The sequence below is a fragment of the Mastomys coucha genome, unplaced genomic scaffold (genome assembly GCF_008632895.1).
Source record: "Mastomys coucha isolate ucsf_1 unplaced genomic scaffold, UCSF_Mcou_1 pScaffold18, whole genome shotgun sequence".
Classification (NCBI taxonomy): Eukaryota; Metazoa; Chordata; class Mammalia; order Rodentia; family Muridae; genus Mastomys; species Mastomys coucha.
In genome coordinates, this window is record NW_022196900.1 from 108,664,141 (window position 1) to 108,685,667 (window position 21,527).

At 50.4% G+C, this 21,527-nt stretch overlaps 1 protein-coding gene across 7 annotated transcripts in view; it reads left to right on the plus strand.

Annotated features, from left to right (window-relative positions):
• The window catches only part of LOC116097039 (beta-catenin-interacting protein 1), a 138,517-nt gene that overhangs the window by 34,293 nt on the left and 82,697 nt on the right, over positions 1-21,527 (plus strand). Inside the window, exon 5 of one of the 7 annotated variants that reach the window (XM_031379519.1) lies at positions 15,103-17,258. The exons of the other annotated variants lie outside the window; for them this stretch is intronic. Coding sequence (XP_031235379.1) covers positions 15,103-15,161 — 59 coding nt within the window. The 3' untranslated portion in view covers positions 15,162-17,258. Of the gene's footprint in view, positions 1-15,102; positions 17,259-21,527 lie in introns of those variants that run through there. 7 annotated transcript variants of the gene reach the window in all.

The window sequence follows — 21,527 nt, forward strand, 5'->3', positions numbered from 1 at the left end:
TTTATTATATATATTAGTACATTGTAGCTGTCATCAGACACACCAGAAGAGGACATCAGAACTCATTACAGATGATTGTGAGCCACCATGTGGTTGCTGGGAATTGAACTCAGGACCTCTGGAAGAGCAATCAGTGCTCTTAACCACTGAGCCATCTCTCCAGCCCAGTCTCATATACTTTTGCCCACTGAGGCTGGAGGGGTCTAGTACCTGAGTATTCCTCTACCCACCACAGTCCAGCTGTGTGCAAGAAAAGATGCTGGGGCAGAAGTCTGCACCATAATGTTGACCAAGTGGTTCCTACAGGGCCCAGTGCCTCCCAGAACTGAACAGTGGTCCCTCCCAGTTCTCAGCCTGCCTGATCTCTACTAAGCAGAGATCACTATGACCACCTGCTTCCTCATCTTCATCCTTAGTGCTCCCCTCCCTCCTCCTGCCCTCTCCAGTATGTTGGTGCCTCTAGATTCAGTCCTGTTCCTTACCCTGTCCCTCTTTACCTATCTCAGGTGATTTCCATAGACTTCATGTCGGCACCTTCCAAACATACCCTCAGCTCAGACCCCATTCCTGATCCCGGAGCTTTCAGCTGGCTGTCTTGACATGCCCTGCCCTGCATGCTCAGCAGGTCCAGCTGGGCCGCTCCTTTCGGCTCCATTTCTTCACTGTGTGCTCACATGGTAAGGGAGCAGTCACAGCCCAGACGCACGTGCAGCCTGCCATCGCTCCTGAGGCCTCGGCTACTCCTGCCTTAGTGCTCCCCAACCAGCCCCTTCTCTTAGGTTTTTGTTGTTGTTGTTGCTTTAAGATTAATTTATTTTTATTTTTGTCTGCCTGTGACCTTGGATGTCTGTATGTATACCATATGCATGCAGTGCCTACAGAGACCAGAACAGGGCATTGGATCCCCTGGAACGGGAGTTACAGATGACTGTGAGCCACCGTGTGTGTGCTGTGGTCTGAATGTAGGTTCTCTGAAGGAGCAGTCAGTGCTCTAAACTGAGCCAGGCTTTCCAGCCCCAGTTGTCTTGGGCTTTTTGTTTGTTTGAGACAGGGTCTTATATGGAGTATACTGGTCTTGATGTTGGTTTATAGCTGAGGATGCTTAACCTTTAAAATTTTTTTCCAGCCGGGCAGTGGTGGCGCACGCCTTTGATCCCAGCAGTTGGGAGGCAGAGGCGGATTTCTGAGTTTGAGGCCAGCCTGGTCTACAGAGTGAGTTCCAGGACAGCCAGGACTACACAGAGAAACCCTGTCTCGAAAAACAAAAACAAAAACAAACAAACAAAAATTTCCATTTGTTTATGTGTATTAACATGCCTGCCATGACCCATATATATGGAGGTCAGAGGGCAATTTGAAGAGTTAATTTTCTCATTCCATTCAGAGGGGTCCAGAGAGTGAACAGGTTATCAAGCTTGCCAGCAGAGGCCTTTACCTGCTGAGCCATTATGCACACCCTGTCTTGAACGTGGATCCCCTTCAGTGCTGGCATTGTTGACATGCATCACCACGCAGGGTTGAGAATCACACTCAGATCTGTGCGTGCCAGATAGTCACTCTACCAATTGAGCCGCTCTACAATCCTGTTAGCTCAATTGTTCTTTGCGTTAAACTACAGCTTAGTTTATTTTTGTGTGTGCGAGTATTTCCCTTGTACATAAGTGTGCCTGGAACCAGCAGAGACTAGAAGGCACCAGATGGAACTAGAGTTACGTGTGGATGGTTGGCTGTAAGCTGCCATTTGGGTGCTGGGAGTCACATCCAGGGGCCTCTTAACCACTGAGACACCTCTCCATCTTCTTTTAACTCAGTTTTTACAGGGAGATTCTAACTGACAACATTTTGTTTGTTTGGTTTTTAAAGACAGGGTTTCTCTGTGTAGCCCTGGCTATCCTAGAACTCACTCTGTAGACCAGGCTGGCCTTGAATTCAGAGATCTGCCTCCCGTGTTCTAGGGTTAAAGGTGTGCACCACCATGCCCCAGCTTCTAAAGTGGCATCTTGATAGATGTTAGTGTCCTGGTCCACTCTCCACTCCTATAGCCAGAGTGACTTTGGAAGACTCAGAGAAAGTCAGCACTGAAGACTCACAGTCTCTCAGTGGCTCCCTGCCACCCTCCACCATGCCCTCTCTCACACCCTGGTAGGCACGGGAACTGACTTCATCCATACGGCTGGGGCTCACCCCTCCTGCCTCTGCACTGTCAAGCTCCAGGGCTCACCCTTCAGCCTTCAGCAGCCCAGGCCAGGCCCTCTGCTGATCAGACACTGAGGCCTCCTTCTAGGTGGACATCTGCGTGGCTGGATAGGCCTCACCAGGCTCTCGGGGAATACGGTTGAATGTCGTGATTGAGCAGGTTCTGGGGCTAGGAGCTAGAGAGGCAGTGACTCCTGTGAGCATTGTCTCTGGTCCCCAGGGGTGACCAAGCCGACTTGACAGTCAGGCAGGACTCTGCTATGAACCAAAGGAAGTCAGTGCCTCTCTGGGAAGTTGGCCTTTCTGAGATGGGCCAGCTGCAGACAGGGTGGGGGTGGGGGTGGAGCTGCAGCTTCTTGGAGCAGGCACAGAATGCTGAGCATCCAGTTCTCCTCAGTGCTATCCCATAGGTGTGCATTGTCTCTCCTGGCTCTGAAGTGGTCTATGGTCACTGTAGAAAATGGAAGAGGAGAGACATAAGTAAAGGATTGGGTCCTACTATGTAGCAATGGGCTCTGTTTCTCTTCCTCATATTTTGGCAGCTTTGACAAGATAAGCAGTCACTTCTATCGGAGTTTACTTTACAGCCTAAATACTTTGATATTCACTTAAAAACATATATTTAACTTCAGGCAGTCTCATTGAGCTCTTCAACGATTTTCAAGAAAATGTTTTGGACAGAAAATGTTTGCAGCATCTGTCTTATCATAAGTTATTGACCAGTCTCTTCCTTTTAGAGCTCATTTCTACTATTAATCATAATGGCAAGCATTTGTTAAGTTCCTTCTCTGTGCCAAGTTCCTTGAAAAGTAATGTACAGGGGTTCTCCCAATGAGTGTCATGACAACCATGTGACGTGTGTTCTCTCTGGCTTAGAGTGGTAGCTTAAAACCATAGAGTTAGCCAGTGTGGGTTCCAGATGTGACAGATGTTGACTAGCATCATTTGTACTCTTTTTTTTTTTCTCGGTTTTTCGAGACAGGGTTTCTCTGTGTAGCCCTGGCTGTCCTGGAACTCACTCTGTAGGCCAGGCTGGCCTCGAACTCAGAAATTCGCCTGCCTCTGCCTCCCAAGTGCTGGGATCAAAGGTGTACGCCACCACCGCCCGGCTCATTTGTACATCTTTATCATTTATGTTAAGATAGATCTATGGAAGGCTTACAGGCCAAAGTGGGGTTCACTGCTGCTTGCCTGCCTTTCTTTTTGTGTTTTTCTTTCTTTCTGTCCTAGGGATTGAACCTAGGCCTTCACTCATGCTAGCAAGCACACTAAGGTATGTCCCCAGCTCTTCATACATCTTTTTAAGCAGGACAGCATATTACCTGAGGACCAAGTATAATTGAAATGGTTACATAGTGTCACTGAGAAGATGAGGGAGACTGGGGGCTCTTTCTGCTGCTTTGCTCTTTTGGCCCCTGAACCTGCAGGAAGCTTTGAATCTGCCCACTCTGGGCGGTTGGTTCATGCCTTAGTGCTACCACATGGTACAGGGTACCCAGTGAGCACCAGGTATTCCAGATGGTTTGCAACGGCCATACATGTCATGGGATGTGTGTAGAGGTCAGAGGACAGCTTGTGGGAGTGGCTCCTCCCACCCTGTGTGCCCAAAGATGGAGCACCAGTTGTCAGGCTTGGCTGCATGTGGCCCTACCCACTGAACCATCCAGCTGGTCCCTAAGTTTTGTTGTGTTGTGCTTAAGATGAATTTTACTTTTTGATTGCATGGATGGATGTGTATGGTGTGTGGATGGTATGTGTACATATCTGTGGGTACCTGCATGTCTGAGTGAAGTGCCTGTAGAATTCCGAAGGGGATGTTAGAATCCTTGGAGCTGGAGTCCATGGAGTTGTGAGTCACCCAACATGGGTGCTGGGAACTGAACTTGGGTTCTCTGCGAGGACCTCAACCACATGGATGCTCTCAATGGCTGAGCCATCTCTCCAGCCCCCACCAGAGTTGTGGGTTTGTTTTTTTTTTTCATTATTAGTTCCTGTGTGGGGGTGTTTTGCCTGCATGTATGTTTGTGTACCATATGCGTACCCGATTCCTTCAGAGGTAAGAAGAGGGTATTTGACCTCTTGGAGTTACACTTGAGCTGCCATGTGGGTGCTGGCTCTTGAGCAACAGCTAGCATACCTAAGCACCATGTTATCTCTCTAGCCTCCTAGAGATGTTTTTACGTGGCTTGGCTTGTTTTGTGAGATATGTAGCCTACATTGGCCTTGAACTCCTGATTTGCCTCAGCCTCTCAAGTGCTGGGATTACCCATGAGCGCCATCACACTCTTGGGTGGGTCTAGTGTCCCAGGGCTGACATGGCTCATTTTGACCTTCTTGTTCTTTCTCAGCCTAGGGAATCCTAGGAGACATGTCTGGTCTGCCTTTGAGAGCTGTTGGTTGTCACAGTGACTCCCTAGTCCTGGCATAGCCCTTGTCAGAGTCCATTTTCTCCAAGGGATTTCCAGGAAAGGACTGTGAGCTTTCGCAGGCCTGCTGGCTCTGCAGAAACAGGAACCTGGTGGAGGGTGCTCCTGGGGAGCCTAAAATAGTTCCCTTGGTCTTATGGATAAACTGACTTATTAGTTAGCTTATTATATAGACTTATCATGACAGCCGTGTTGGAGAGAAAACAGCAGTGGCTAGGCACTCTGCAAGTGACCCAGTTCTGCAGTTGCTCCACGTGACCCTTGTGGTGCCCTGGGATGGAGGGGGTAGAATGATTGGCTCCATTTGCCACCCGGTGTGTTAAGTTCTATGGAATCCCCCTTTGTGTGCCCTCTCATACCCTCCCTCGTCAGCTGGTGCCCAGCTCTGCCCTCCAGGACCCCATGCCAGTGTCTGCTCTCTGAATGTGTGGTCACAGTGTCAGGAATCTTTGGGAGAGAGTCTGTGGTTTGTTCACTGCCCACACCCAGACCCAGGGAGCTGTTGCTGCTTAGACAAAAGCCTCGTGGAGTGGCTTCCTCTGCAGCAGCTCTCTGTGCCTCCCTGGCTGCATAGGCACTCCACAGTGGTTTCTGGTTCTCCTCTCCCCATGCCTGGCTACTTGGAGGCTCCTTCTAGAGGCCCCGGGTGAAATCAGTCAGCACTGAAATTAGAGTCAGCCCAGGGAGAATTCATGTGGGACAGGAAGCTCAGGCTCTGAACTTTAATCAACACTTCTGTGAGAATTACCTGTAACCCAGTAACAAAGTTGAGCCAGAAGTCACGTGGAGGTACAGAAGTCCATGGGGATCTGATTCCTAACTCCTGTCACTGAGGAGAAAAGGAAGAGTGAATGACGATGTGCTGAGATGCAGCCGGCTGCTCCCTCAGCATCCCACTTCACTCAGCTCACATTAGCCCAGTGTCCTAGTTCTGCACACTTTAGCCCAGAGTGGTGAGTTCTGTTCTTTAAAGCTGAGAACAAATGCTTGGAAGGCATTAAGCCCCTGGAATGCCTCAGACTTCCTAAGAGATGGGTCTCGGTCCCGGAAGGGGAGCTGAGAGCTACGCTGCAGCAGCCGGACAGTTCCAGTCACGTTAGCCTCTAAACTCAGCACAGTGTCTGATGACAGCCCCGTCCTCCAGGAAGGGCAGGCACTAGGGCGTCTGTACAAATGCAGAAGAGGTTTGAGTGTGTACGTTTCCACGTGTGACTGCCTGGGAGTGGGGCCCACCCAGGAAGCTAGAATGCAGTCTCTAGGGCTCTCCTCAGCCCAGTGAGTCACAGCACCTGCCAGGAGAGCCTGCCAGGAGATCCTGGTAATCTGCATTTTCCACAAAGCAGGACTGGTGCTGCACACCTTCTGTCTTAGCACTCAAGAGTTGATTGGAGCCCGTGCTGCACAGAGGGACCCTGTAAAAGTGCAGGCGCCTGTGCTCCTCCCTGGTCTCAGCGAATCCTAGTGACTACCGTATAGACCTAGGATGCTGCGTCTTTAACAAAGCTAGCTACGGTGAAGTTGGTCTGCTGTCTAGCTACTGTGGAAGCTGAGGTAGCAGGGTCACCTGAGTTTAGGAATTCCAGGCTAGCCTCAGACAAGAAGTCAAAACTGTCTTGGGGATGAGGTGGAAGGGAAAAAAACCAAACCATAACAAGGAAAGACCTCCGGGCGGCCCTGTTGCGCAGAGCCTAACGCAGGGTCTTCAGTGCACCCTCGAGGGGACAGCCCCATGTCACTCCCACACGCTATCCGGTTCTGTTTGTTTGTGTGTTTTTCTGTTGCCCAAAAGCCACTTAGGAGAGGAAAGGATTTATTTCATCTTACGATCACAGGCCATTATTGAGGACATCAAGCAGGTGCTGAAGGCAGGCCCCCTTGCTGTTCCACACAGCATTACTTCTGACCAAAGTTCTCACAGCCCAGGAGGCACAGCAGAGGCTCTTGCTGACCCACGCTCAGCCCACCAGGCTTCCTAATGCAGCCCAGGGCGCCTGCTCAGGGCGTGATGCCTTCCGCAGTGGGCTGGTCTCCTAGATCAACTAGCAACAAAAACAGTCTCCACAGCAGGTCTGATCTGGGCAGTTGTTCAGTTGAGGCTCCCTTCTGAGGTGATCCTAAGCTATGTCAAGTTGACAGTTGAAGCTAACTAGTTAGTTATGACGTACTCAAATTCTTTGGTCTGGAAGAGCTTATATTTGGGTGTGTGTGTCTATGTGTGTGTGTCTGTGTGTGTGTGTCTGTGTGTCTCTGTGTGTCTGTGTGTCTCTCTGTGTGTATATGTCTGTGTGTGTGTGTGTCTGTGTGTCTGTGTGTGTGTGTGTGTTATATCTCAGCAGGGTGGAAGGTGGGATTGGGTACAGAGCCTTGGGGACCACAGCTGAATTTGACCCTATAGTTGTCTTTACACATTATTCCTAGTGTGTTAGAACAATGGGACAGGTGCTCTTTAACATTCTCACTTGCAAATGAGTAAACTGAGGCAGAGTGAGCAGGGACTTCCCTTGGATACACAGATAGTCAGGGTCAGCCCAGGTTCCATATGCCAAGTCTTGCTGTTGGTGTACACTGAGGCAGCTGAAGCCTGGGAAGGGCCTGTAGTTGTCTCATGTTCCCTCATTAGCTGTGCTAGGAGCCCACCTCTGACAGCTCTGGGTGCTGGAGCCCAGTCGGTGACACTGAGCCACTGCTGCTCCCACTGCTAAGTCCTTGGTGAATCAGAGCCCACTGTTCCCATAGCAACTCAAGTGTGGCGCTGCCTTGGGTAAAAGCATCCGCTGGGAGCTCTGGGGCATCAGAGCGGAGGTGTAGAGAACACCTGGCTCAGAACCTTAGGCTGCTAAAAACAGCACATGCTGCCCAGTGGGTGTTGGTTTCTGTGGAAGGAAGCCCAGTTCAGAGTGAGCACCCGCCTCGCTCCCCTCAGAAGTTCTTCCCTTTGGTGGGCCTTGGGGACTGCTTTTCCAAGCAGCCATTCCCCAGAGCTGGAGGCTGAGGCACTGCAGTTGAGTAGTCTGATAACAAGCACTTGGTAACACTCTAGATACTGAGCTCATGGCAGGAGGACGTGCTCCCAACCCAGGTAGTCAGGGAAGGGGCCAGAGCACCCAGCGTGGGCATCACTGGACCCCTGGCATCCTTACTCCAGCATGAGCTGGGACCATGTGTGCTGGAGATGTCTCACTGTGCCTGGAGCTCACAGGCTCTGGAGAGGTGCTCCCTGGAGATGTGGAAGCACTTAACAAAGTGCCCAACATTGGTGATGACTCACAAGGGGGTTCCCTCTCTCCCCCTTGGGAATATGGAGTCTTTGCAGCTGTAGGTCTGCAGTTCTTTAGCTTTTCATGCTTCTAATTTTATAAAAAGGCTCATCTTATTTTATCTTTATGAATGTTTTGCCTGTATCCATGTCTGTGTACTACATGAATGGCTGGTGTCCACAGAGGTCAGAAAGGCCATTGGATTTCTGGAAACTAAAATTACAAGTGAGCCGGGCAGTGGTGGCATACACCTTTAATCCCAGCACTTGGGAGGCAGAGGGTGGGCAGATTTCTGAGTTCAAGGCCAGCCTGGTCTACAGAGTGAGTTCTAGGACAGCCAAGATTATACAGAGAAACTCTGTCTCAAATAAAATAAAATAAAATAAAATAAAATTACAAGTGGTTGTGAGCCACCAAGTAGGTGCTGGGAACCAAACACATGCCCTCTGCAGTAGCAACCTGTACTAACCCCTGAGGCATGCTGGGACTGCAGATGTACAGCCCACATTCTGCTCCTTACAAGACTCAGGGATTTAACTTAAGTCACCATATTGCCAGCCTTCCACCTTATTTTTGAGTTTGGGTCTCTGAGTCGGAGTTTACCAGTTGGCTACACTAGCTGGTCAGTGAAGCCCAAGGATGTTCATGTCTCTGTACAGCCTAGCATGAAAGTTTCAGACATACCCTGCTGTGCACCACGGTTATATGGGAGCTGAGGAGCTGAATGCACGTCCTGTTTGCATAGCAAGCACTTTACCAACTGAGCCACCTTCCCAGTCTCTAGTCTTGTACTTTGGCTAGCTAGGTATAAGGTTCCACAGGAGTACAAGAGATAATGAGAACCTAACCCCAGAATGTCTGAAGCTGGATTAGTCCTGGGACATCTATGCCAGTAAGGGGTGTGCTATGACCTCAAGGGTGGCAGAGCCAAGGCCTGCATCCGCAGGGCTCATGTTATCATGGAAGTTGGTCTTTGAGGATTTAGATCATATGGTATCCAGCTGTGGCTGGTGCTCCTCTTATGAGTTCCCCTTTTCCACAATACCATCTACATAGGGCAGTGCCCATCCTGGTTTGTGGGGTCTTTGAGTTTGCAAGAGACAAGTTCAAGGTCAGCCTGGTCAGCCTGGGCTATATATGGTGAACCTGTCTTAGGTTGCAACAACAACAACAAATAGCAAGAATGATTCTCATCCAACTTCAGGAACCCTTCTCTAAACCTCATCGTCACTGACGTGATCTGGTTTGGGCGTGAGTGCAGGCTTGAGACAGAGCCTGATTTCCAACACGGCTGGTGTGAACTCATCTCCAGCTCACAAACAGACCAGTGACCCCATTGTCTGCCTCCCGCCCCCGGCCAGGGGCCAGCTTCCCTCTTTCTATGCTTCTGCATATTTGTCATTTTTCTCTCCCCAGTCACTTGACTAACTCCATCCACTAAAGGGCCAAAGCTGGCATCGGGCGTGGGATGGAAGGACCAGTGAGTGCCTGCCCCACCCTGTCCAGAGAGCTGAGCCTCAGCCCTGCTTTGGATGGGCCACAGTAGTGCAGGGAGGACAGTTGACACTTGAATCCATGCTGAGTTTCCCCCAGGCATCCCAGGCCGTGGTGGTGGTGTGTTTGAATCCTGAGTCTTGGTTCCATTCTCATTGGTCCAGGCTTTGACTGAGGCTTGGCATTCCTCCGTCTGGATGACTCTGGATGACTACAGAGAGACAGTCATTTCCCTCCTTCTGTGTAGTTAGAGGCCAGGGCTCCAGAGCCTGGGGCTCTGGTTCACCCAGCTCTTCAAGTCTCTGAACAAAGGCTCTGAGCAAGTGCTCTGAATATGAACAAGAACAAGGCTAGCCCTTGGTCACATAGCATGTGCACCAGATAAAGATCCGAGCTAACAGGGACATAAGTCATAGACTGCTGACCCAGCATTCCTGAGGCCCAGGCTTGATCCCCAGTACCACAGACAAACTGGGTGTGAGGTACACCTGTAATCTCAGCACTGGGGATGGGAGGTGGGAAGGTCAGAAGATGAAAGTCATCCTTGACTACACAGTGAGTTCAGGGCTAGCCTGGGCTTCATCAAGCTAGCCTGGGCTTCACGAGAGCATGTTTCCTGCCCTCACCCCTAACTCCCACCACCATGGTGCTAAGAATACTGAAGACTACAGCTGCCCAGGCAACAAGACACGGGGCACTGTTTCAGAATGGCCATCAGCAAGGGTGTGGGGTTTGTACGGGGAAGGCTCAGATTTCTCACTCTCTTATCAGCTCTTGCTACTGTCCATGTCTTTTATCCTGCCTACCCTATTTATGTGTGTGAAGTTGCAACTCCTGGGAACTTGGACTTGGGTTTCCAGAATAATATAGAGCTGCTCTCATGAGCTTGCTGACCACGCCTGTAATCCCAGCATTCAGGAGGCAGAGGCAGAAGGATCCTGAGTTTGAGGCTAGCCTGGGTTACATAGTGAGACCCTGTCTCTAAGAAAACTGTATTCAGCTGGAGATGTTTCCCAGTGGTAATCTAGCCTCTTGCTTCTTGTGCCCTGGGTTTATTTATTTACTCTATCACTGAAAACGGCTGATGGTGTGTGGGTGATAGACTTCAACTTTTATTTTTGGAGTGGTAAGAGTGAAAGGCCTAGCCCCTCGGAGGTGGTGCTTGCCTTTAGTCCCAGCACAGAGGCACAGGGCAAGTTCAAGGACAGCCAGGGCTATATGGAGAAACTTCGTCTCAGAAACAAATAAACAAAACAGTACCTGGGTTCTATCCCCAGGACCCACATGATGGAAGGAGGGAACAGACTCCTAGAGTTGTCCTCTGACCTCTGTGTGCTGAGCATGTGTGTGTGTGTGTTGTGTGTGATCACACACACAGTAAATGAACAAGTGTGAAAAACTTTGTTCCTAAATGCCGTTGTATTATTATCAATGATACCATCAGTTATTTTCTTTCTTTTTGGGGGGTGTGGTGGGGGGGTTAAGACAGGGTTTCTCTGTGTATCCCTGGCTGTCCTGGAACTCACTCTGTAGACCAGGCTGGCCTTGAACTCAGAAATCTGCCTGCCTCTGCCTCCCAAGTGCTGGGATGAAAGGCGTGTGCCACCACTACCCGGCAGTTATTTTCTTAACTTCGTTTTCAGATCGCTCATTGCTAGGATGTGTGGGTAAACTTGAGTATTGGTCTTATTGCCCACAAGTTTATCACAGTCACTGCTCTGATAGCTGTTTATTTAGTAAGTAGAAATTACAGAGCATTCTCTAGTTATAAGATTATGACATCCACAAATACAAGTAGTTCCTTCCTTTCTAATGCGTATACTATGTTATTTTTGCCTAATTGCCTAGGAATGAACCTTTAGAACAATCTAGAAAAGCCAGGTATAGCGTTGTAGTCCTGAAACGTCAACACCAAGGAGACGAAGGCAGAGGCTTGCCAGTTAAAGGCAAATCTGGGCTACCCGAGACCTGTCTCTAGCGTCTAGAGCAAAACAAATCTCAGTTTGAGTAGGAGTGGTGAGCAGACGGACCTTTCCGCCCCCACCTTACTGGGTTGGGTTAGCCCTGCACTGCAGTGACGGCTGTGGCGTTCTCGTCCGTGACTTTTATCAGAGTGGAATAATTCCGTGTTTCCTCTCTGATGTATCTTCTATCATGAGGGATGTTGGATTCTGTTAGATTCACTTTCTGAGTCTGTTAAGGGGATTGTGTGGGGTTTGCCCTTTACTCTGTTGGTAGACTAGATTACATCACATGATTTTCAGATGTTAAGCCAACCTTGCATTCCTGGAATAAATCCCATTTGGTCTGGAACTATGGTCCCTTTTTATATCTGCTCTGTATAATTTGCTAACATTCTGTTAAATATCTTTGTCTATATTCATGGAAGGTCCACATCTGTGGTTCCCGTGTGTGTGTGTGTGTGTGTGTGTGTGTGTGACACATTGTCTGATTTCAGTAGTCTTATTGCTCAGTTTGTTAGAGAAGATGATGTTCCGCAGCATCTGAGTACTCCTGGGTGCCTGTGCTAACCTACATCTGGTGGGAATCAGTGAACAGATGCTCTGAGCTCAAGAGTGTCAGTGGATACCACTGGGGGAGACAGAACCTTACCTATAAAATGGATTGCTGGCCTGCAGTAGAGGATGGGCACCAATGTCAGCAGAGAGGGTACCTGAGGATCTGCTGTGCCCTTTGTCTCAGAAGTGGAATTTTAGGGCTGGAGCCACAATGACCAGCTGAGTAGCTCTCCATCCTTTTTGCTTGCTGATTCAAAGTCCAGAGATGGGAGGGACCTCCAGCATCCTCTGGCTTTAACTAAATGCTGAGTACCTGGCCCACTCCTGATAAGAACAGGTCAGAGGATGCTCTGACCTCTCTCTGGCTTCCAAGGAAGGAAGTTCTTGTGGTGGTCAGCAAGTCCCTTATTTAGGAGCAGGGACAGGCACAAGATAGGCACCATCTGTGAGGGCTCCTTCCGCAGCCCCGACAACAGAACACAGGCTGAGATGAGGCCTGTGGGCTCCCAGTCAGGGAGGGCAGCTGGCAGTATGGGAGGGTAAAGTCCTTACAGAGCTTTTGCTCTACGTATCCTATTACATACTCATCAGAGTAAATGTGTGACCTCCACAAGGTCATTGTCCTAGTTAGGCTTTCTATTGCTCTTGTGAAGCACCATGACCAAAGGCAGCTTGGGGGGAAAGGGTCTATTTCACTCAGCTTCCATAGAAGAGTTCATTATAAACAGCAGTGAGGACGGGAATTTAAACAGGGCAGGAACCTGGAGGCAGAGGCCATGGAGGGTGCTGCTTGCTGGCTTGCTCTCCATGCCTTGCTCAGCCTGCTTTCTTATAGATCCCAGGACCACAGGCCAGGGGTAGCCCCACCCACAGTAGACTAGACCCTCCCACATGAATCATGGATGAGGATGAGAGGCCCTCCAGGCTCGAAGCTTTGTCTTAGGGGAGCATTTTCTCAGTTGAGGTTCCCTCCTTACAGATACCCTCAGCTTGTGTCAGGTTGACATAAAAAACAGCCAGCACAGTTGCTGTCTTCATAATATAGGACATGGACCTGAGAGCAGTTTGCAGAGCCCAGTGATGGGGATTTGAGCTTCTCTAAGGAGCCAGCGGCCCATTCCCTCCTGGGGACCCAGTGCTATTTCTGCACATGCAGCTCTCTGTAGAGGCCCAAGGTCTCTGCGAGAAAGCCCACAGGCAGATGAGAAGGAAGAGGGTGGGTTGTCACCATCCATTGCCACAGAAGCATCTCCTGCTGACGCCTCCCCAGCACAGTCTTGCTTCGACCCTCCTCATGCCTAATGAGCTGGAGGCAGCCCTCAGAGAAACCAGCATCTGTTAGACACCCAGCTCAGCCTCCACACGGCTGGCATAATCCTGGCGACAATTCTGCTTGCAGTGGTAGTGCATGGCCCCAGGACTGGAGTGAGAACAGAGAACGGCCTGAGGGCTTCTCAAGCAGGAAGCCAGATGTCTGTGCTCCTTTCTAGAGGTTTGTCTGTCTTTCCAAGAATGCCGACGAGGCAGGAACAGGCTGGGTGGATGATCGATTACGTTCCCTTAGCGCCCCTGTGCTGATGTGAAGGCAGGATTGCCACATGTCACATATTCATATGGGCCACCCATCTGCAGCACTACCTCAGGTGCCTCCTGGCTCCTCCAGGCAGCAAGGTGCACAAGAAAGCTCTTCTTTGTGGTTTGGACAAGGATGGCCCACGGTATGCTGACTTTGGTACGAGTGCCAGAGGCCCTGTTGCAGGCCACCCCCACCTAACCCAACCCTTTGAGGCCTTCCCTTTCCCTGCTGTTCCCCTCTGCCCCTCCCAGGGAGATTGCCTCCAATAGCACAGCAGGGAAGTGTGCCAGAGGGCCACAGGCAGCCTTGCTCTTACTGCTTAGGGCAGATGCTGGACCACCATGCTTTAGAGAAGGTGGCCAGAGACTGGGAATGCAGAAAAGGCAATGCAGGGACTGGGAGGGGTGCGACAGCTTGGGCAGTTTAGCATTTCCAGCTCCTTCCCTTCACTCCTTGCCCCTTCTGGCTATGTGACAGAGCCTGTCTTAGAAAAAACAAGACAAACGGAGCGATTTCATGAGTGGCTGGACTAGAATCTCAAATTCAGGATTAAGAAAAACCATAAGGAATGGGTATCAGGCATTTCCGTCGAGGCTGGCAGGCAGCACACTGGAAATGGGCTTGGCCAGGCTCCTTGGAACAAGGGCTGGGTTTGAGCAAAGGGGAGCTATTGTGAAGATGAATAGTGTTTGGATTCATAATGGGAGGACTGGCAAGATGGCTCAGTGTCTAAAGTTGCTTGCCACCAAGTTTGACCACCTGAGTTTGATCTCCAAAGCGCATGTTAAGGTGGAAGGAAAGAACCAGTCTGTAGGGTTGTCATCTAACCTTTACACACATGCAGGGGTGTGTTGCCCCACCATACAACAATGACAAGTAAGCATTTTTCAATTATTTGATTTGATTTTCAATCACAAATGACTATGAGCATTAGACATAATGGTACATGCCTTTAATCCCAGAGTACTGTGAGCCAGTGTGTAGGTGCTGGGAACCGAACCTGGGTCCTCTGCAATAACTGTCTCTCCACTACCAAGATCTACACTTGAAAAGAGAAAGGTTCCCAAGAAAATCTTACCTCCCACCCTCATATGATGTCCTTGGAGCAAGGGACATGGGCAGAGCAGAGTCCTGCCCCAGGACCTGTCTTATCTCCTAGCCATGCGGCTTTGAACCAGCCCCTGGACCATACCCTGAAGCTTGGCGGCAGGCTGGGGTTGCTGTCATGTCCCCAGCTTGGCTGCAGGAAGTCTAATGAAAGGCGGACTTAATTAGAAACGCTTCACTCTTGTCTTTATTGGGTTGCCATATGCCCCAGGCTGGCCCTGAACTCCCAATGTAGTCAAGGATAACCATGAACTTCTGATCCCCTTGCCTTCACCTCTTGAGTACAGGAATCAGAGACTTGCCACATCGCCCAGTTCATGTGCAGCTAGGGATCCAACCAGGGGTTTTTGCATGCTAGACAAGGGCTCCACCAACTGAATTATATCCCGGACCCTTTGAAGCACTCTGAGCTCAGCACTGTTTTGCCAAGGGTGGGAGATAAAGGAGGGGTGCTCCCCAGCGAGCACAGCCTTTCTGCCTTGTCCTGACACCAGAAGCCATCAGCAGTTCTTGTCCCTGGTCTACAGGTGCAGAGGACGTGGTGATGGCGTTTTCCAGATCGGAGACGGAAGACCGGAGGCAGTAGCTGGTAGCCCCTCAGAACTCCCTGGAAGCTGCTGATGGCCAAGAGATCTATGTGGCTCCTCTGCCGGTTGATGGTGGCAGAGCACCATCTTCTTCCCCTGTACTCCCTGTACCCCATCCGACCCTCCCCACCCCGCCGCTCAGCAGGGCTGGCGTCAAGGTGGTTTGTGATTGGCTTGAAGGGATGGACTTGAGATTGGCTGCAGGAAGAAACCTTTTTATTTTTAAATCTTGACCAACGGAAACCTTTTATTTTTATTTCTGACTCTTTATTTTTTTAAAAATTTGCGCCTCGGTATCTGGCTTCCCTGGAAGCTCTCCGAGCTCTGGTGCTTTATTTAGGTCATTTTTAGGAATGTGAAGAGGCCGGATTGGCTGCTTAAACTGGAAAAGGGTTGTGATTGGCTGGCTAGTGGAACGTGGTCTTTTCTTTGATTGGCTGCAGGTGTTCTGTCACATCATCAACTTCCTCTGTTCTGAATGCAGAAAACAGGGTTTGGGATATTGTTATATTTGACTTGAAAAAAAGAGAAAGAAATGAAATGAGCTTTGCAATATTTATTACACAAAGAGCTGGCCGCTGCCTTCACACCGTGGGTTTGTGTTTGAATTTGATTGGCATTAAGTATGTGGGTTTGGTTTCCCATTGGCTCACCCCTAGCTCCTGGTTCCACAGCCTCGCTTCCACTCTGCTGCTTAACTGAGGCCTAGGGGTGCGCCTGGAGATTGCTTTAAAGACCACACCTGCCTCCACCAGCAAAGGGACCCCAGGGACCCAGAGCAGGGTCCACAGCTGGAGAACAGGGCCCCCAAGGAGCTTTGTGTTGTCCTGAGCCAGCAGCCCAGAGCTCAGAGGTGACCAGGAGGCAGGATTGATGTACTCAATCTAAGAGTTGGCATCCAGTTTCCTGGAGCGAATGGATTGCGCAGAGCTCTTCAGGCCTCCCTGGACAGCCCATGCTAAATACAGAAGTGCTGACCGGCAGCTCCAGCCTCTCTGCTGTCCGTGTCTCACTTCCCAAGGCCTTGGCATCCCCAGATCCTGAAGATTATGAGGGGTCTTGAACCCAAGCAGATACCACAGTTTTACTTCTAGAACCCCAGAGGCTCCAAGCTTGGGTCCAAGCACAACCAAGCCAGGCTTCCCAGGGCCCACTGCCAGTGGCAGTAGGTCCTGGATAGCAGATGTGTTCTATCTGAGCCCAAGCCCCCATTACATTGTATCTCACTGGGTCAGCATAGAAAAAAGAGGAACATGGCGTTATTATGAAGCACCCACTTGGAAGACCACAGTAGGCCCCACAGGCTACTCAGATTCAACCCAAGGGTCACATTTTAGAGCAGCTACTGAGAAGGAAGGATCTGGGTCGTCATCCCATGCCCACCACACCTTCCCTGGGAGTGAGAGAAATGGTGACAGCCCTTTCTAGTCCTGGGTACCACGATCTAGAAAGCTCTGGAGTGTCTTTTCCCTTCTCAGGGCTCAGGCCTCCCACGAGTCAGGGAGTGTGCAGGGGCCCAATGCCAGCACTTCTTGAGACCAAGCCCCGGCCACCTCATTGTTGGTGGATGGTTCAAGCTTACCAACCTTGTTCCAGGAGGAGAATTTGAAAGTCACGCCTTTCAGCACATCGGCCCTGTTAACTGACAGTAACATGCTTGCTTTGACCATTGAGCTCCAGGGAGCGAGGACAGTGGAGAATCAGCTCCGCCCACCCCAGCCTGACCAGCAAGAGCCTGAGAGGAGAGCATCATTCCTGGACAGGAGCAACGTGTGTGTGCAGGCACTGTGTGAGCTCTCGCTGACAAATACGTGCCAGCTCTGCTGGTGCAGTGTGGTCTGGAGATGTGGCTGGGCCCGTGGGCAGAGACGGGGTTGTTCGTTCTCCCTCACTTGTGTGATTCTATCTAAAGTCGGGTGTTGCCAGCTCCAGTTGGTTCTTGTGACTGCCCCGAGGCCAAGCCCTGGTGATGGGGTGTGCTCTATCTTAGCGGTGGCTAAGCTCAGCTCAGCCTCAGGGGAAGAGAGACGCTGCTTATTCTAACCGAAAGTCTATCTCATGGAGAAAAAAGATAACAATAAAGATTTTTCACAGCTTGGTGGGTGAGCTGAGCTGGTTTCTCTCAAAGCTGACACTACTGGGCCCCTACCAAGGGGACATTTGAGGGGGGAGGGCAGCATCAAGTTTGATAAGTGGATATGGCCCGGACTGGGGAATGTAGCTCAATGGCCAGTGCATACTGAGCCTGCCTGAAGTCCTGTGTTGATCCCCAGCATCACATAAACCAGTTGTGGTGACTCATACCTATAATCCCAGTAGTTGTGAGGCTGTGGGGCTGAGGCAGGAGGATTGAGGTGAGTTCCAGGTCAGCCTGGGCTACGATGATACCTGTCTTGAAAAGGAAAAGAAAAGAAAAAAAAAGAAAAGGGCATATTCACACGTACATGTAGTCTCAGCTCTCGTAAGGTGGAGAAAGTCAGGAGGTTGAGGTGATCTTTGGCTCTGCAGTTCCAGGCCAGTCTGAACTGCAGGAGACCCTGCCTCAGGAGAAGGAGGTGTGGAGGTGGGGCACTCTGGAGGCAGAGGTGGGTGGATCTCAGAGTGTGAGGCCAGCCTGGTTTACATAGACAGTTCTAGGATAGCCAGGGCTACATAAGACCCTGTCTCAGAAACCCGGGAAGGGTGCTGGAGATGTAGCTCAGTTACTACTGTGCTTGCAGATTCAGGCTTTAAAAAAAAAAAAAAAAAAAGGTGTGTACAGAATCTACCTTCTCCCTGCAGTTCTAAGCTCCTGGGGCCAACCTTGTAGTTTATCTAGCTAATCACTGAGACGGAGGGGGAGGGGCTGGCTGGCTCTGCTCCAGCCTCCAGCAGAGCCTGCATGGAGCTGCCAGTCACTCACCTTGAACTGTCTAACTCAGGAGTCTGTAAAAGGAAGTAGGTCACTTAAAAAGAGCCAGGTCTGGGCCGGAGTGAGCAGGGCGGGAGCGAGCGAGTGGGCGGGCAGAGGTCCTGAGTTCAATTCCCAGCAGCCACACACATGATGGCTCACAGCCATCTGTACAGCTACAGTGTACTCATACACATAAAATACATAAAATAAATCAAAAAAAGAAAACTTTAAAAAAAGAGCCAGGTGATTTGAGCAAGTGAAGCTAAAGGGTCTCTCAGGGCCTCTGGCCCTGCAGCAGGCCCCCTCAGGGCTCTGCCTTCGTAGGCACAGATGCATGCTGCTGATAATGAGCTCAGATGCAGGACTGGGGTGAAGATGAGATGTGCAGTGTACACAGCCTGGAGGGGGCCTAGGGACCCGGAGGGCAGGGAGGCAGAACACCCTGCCTTTGTTGGTGTTCCCCGGTCCCAGAGTAGGATGCAACTGAGAATGGATTAAATGGTTCTCAGTCCCTGTAGGTAAGTAGCAGCTGTGAGCATCCAGGCTGCCCTCAGCATCCAGGCTGGCTGCCCTCAGCATCCAGGTTGCCCTCAGCCTTTGAACAGGGCCCTTTGTCTCAGAGAAATCACTCCCTTCTGTGGCACCCGATCTAGTTGATGGAGGCAACCTCCAGAATGGGACAGCTCTGGACTCCAGGGGATCTCCACATCACCCTACATCCCCAGCAGTCCTGTGAGCAGGGTCCCCGCGCCTGGACAACCGCATCTTTCCCACAGATGAACTAGACTCCAACTAACTATGGGGGCCCCATTTACCTTTTATGCTGTCCTTTGAAATAATTGGATATTCTGGGAGACAGCTGGGTCTTTAGGAGGTGAAATCAGTGAAATAAATGCCTGAAAGGGGGTGGGGTGGGGGGCTCGAGAGATGGCTCAGCAATTAAGAGCACTGGCTGCTCCTTTAGAGGGCCCAGGTCCAATTCCCAGCACCGACATGGCAGCTCACAAAGTCTGTAACTCCAGTTCTTGGGATCTAGCGCACCAGGGAGAGCCTGTGGTACACATATCTGGGCATGCAGGCAAAATATCCATACACATAAAACCAAAACCAAACAGGGTCTCATGTAACCCAGGCTGGCTTCACGATATGTATCCAAGGGTGGCCTCGAATTTCCGATCCTCCTGCTTCAACTTCTTGTGTATTGGAATTACAAGTATGGGTAGAGTATATGCGGTGCTTGGGAGAAAGCCAGTGTTACGCACGCTAAGCAAGCACTGTGCTAATTAAGCTTGATTCTCAGCCTGCACATGTGTCTTAATATCAGCTAGTGTCTTGTCTCCACCTGGACAACCTGGATACTTTCCAGGAGGCCACCGGGACCCCACCTTCAGAGAAGGGCAGTCAGGAGAGTTGGCTAGCTTCTTGTTGCCAAGTTCCACCCTTCTGTCTGGGCTTCCTCCCAAGGCTTCCGGAAGGAGTGTCTGTTTACACACCTGTGGGAGCCCCACCCACCCTGCACAGCCTATGGAGGTAACATCAGACCCAGAAAATCACCAAGACTTTCTACTTCCTGGCCTTGTTTCCAGCAGGAGAAGGTGAACCTTCACAAATACCTTTTATTCCATTATACGTGTGTTACGATTTAAGTGTGGCCTCTAAAGTTCATGTGTTGAAATTCATATGTCCATGATATCTGTATGGGGCTTTTCAGAGGTCATTAGGATTGGATGGTGACATAGGGTGGGACCCCCATGATGACACTGGTGCCTTTATCAGAGGAAGAGACCTGTGCCTGGCTTACTGTGCATCGCCAAGCGTTGCTGTTCACCGGCCCCACTAGACAAGAAAACCTCCACTAGACACCCACACCATGCCCTTCACAGGTCTCCAAATCCATGAGCCAAATAAACTTTCTGAGTTGCCCAGTCTTAGGCATCTTGATATAGCAACAGAAAACAGACCAAGATATCGGGTATCTTCGATGTCCCAGTCTTGATGACACAGCTGGTAGGCGTTAGATGCTAGTGGTCTGTGTGTAGCCCTCTGCACATGCCAGCCTCAGGAAGGGATAAAGCCTGTGCATTCTTCGTCTGCCCCAGAGCATCCCTCTGAACTCCGTTTTCTTAGCTATCACACTGAGGAGATGTGGTAGTTCACTGCTAAGCTAAACTGTTTTTTCTAGAATTTCGATTCCACTTTAAGCCTCTTGGATTTAGAACGTTGTTTGCCCCCACAAGATAAATCTTTATGTTCACATAGCCATAGCCAGGGTCTAGGGAGTCACGGCTTAAAGTGCGTGCTCTGGGGACCAAGGGAAGCATCCAGTCCATGGGGCTGCTTTGGAGGAATCATGATGATTCATAGAATTCAGCATTGAGCTTGGGGTTGGTCAGGACATATGGTCACCATGAAGTCACCCTGGCAGGTGTCCCGCCACCCCCACCAGCTCATACGTCACACACAACACAGACTTATGTGCAGTACTTGGGGAGGAGCCCAGTCCCAAGTCCAATTAGGTACCTACTGCTTTCTGATGAGGATAGACTAACTGGGATGATCCCCAGCCAACTGCCTCCCCCCCTACCCCCACTGAGCCTCTGGCTCTCTCAAGAGGTTTTTTGCCTGGGGAGGGGGTATTAACTGCCTTAACGTCCCTTGGATGTCCCCAGCTGGTGGGGCTGAGAGGGGCCCCCCAGATGGCAAGCGGAACCTGGACACAGCAGCTCTGCCTTCTGGGGACCTCCCTTCTCCCTGTACTTAAAACTCTAAACACAATCACAGCTAGGCAGTGAAGGGGATAAAATTAAATCCTTGATCATGATCAAGTGGTTAAAATAAGCCATGGCAGCCAGAGGCGTCCTCCCATTTCCCAGTTCAGCCAGCTCTGCTCTCAGCAAGTGGGAGGAAGAGGAGGAAGAGGAGGTGAGTGGCTCCCTGCCGTGCCCAGCACCCTCCTGCTTTCTTCTGTCACCCAGCGGGACCCAGTGCCCAGGCCGCCACCCTGTACCTAGGCAGGAAGCCCCAGGCTTACTGAAGATGGGAACTCACATTAAGGGTAGCCCCAGAGGACAGCCAACACTTTCTCCAAGAAGAAAAGAGATCCTGAGCTTGGGTCCCACACTGTGGTTCAGGGTTCAAATTCCGACTCTGCCAGTTACCAGCGTGTGTAAGGAGCACATTGCAGATCTCTGAGTCCATGTTTCTTAATCTGGAATGTAAGAACAACAGTGACACTTACTTCAGCTGCTGGTGTCTGCATTTATCAGCCACAATGTGCCAAGAGTGGGATCATGTGGTACAGTATGGGGTGCCCAGGGCTCAGGCCACACTAACTGGACAGATTTTCAAGATGATAAGAAGGAAAGACTGGGAGAGATGGCTCACTCTTCTGGTGTGTCTGAAGACAAGACAACTACAGTGTACTCATATACATAAAATAAGTAAACAAATCTTTTTTTTTTTTTTTTTTTTT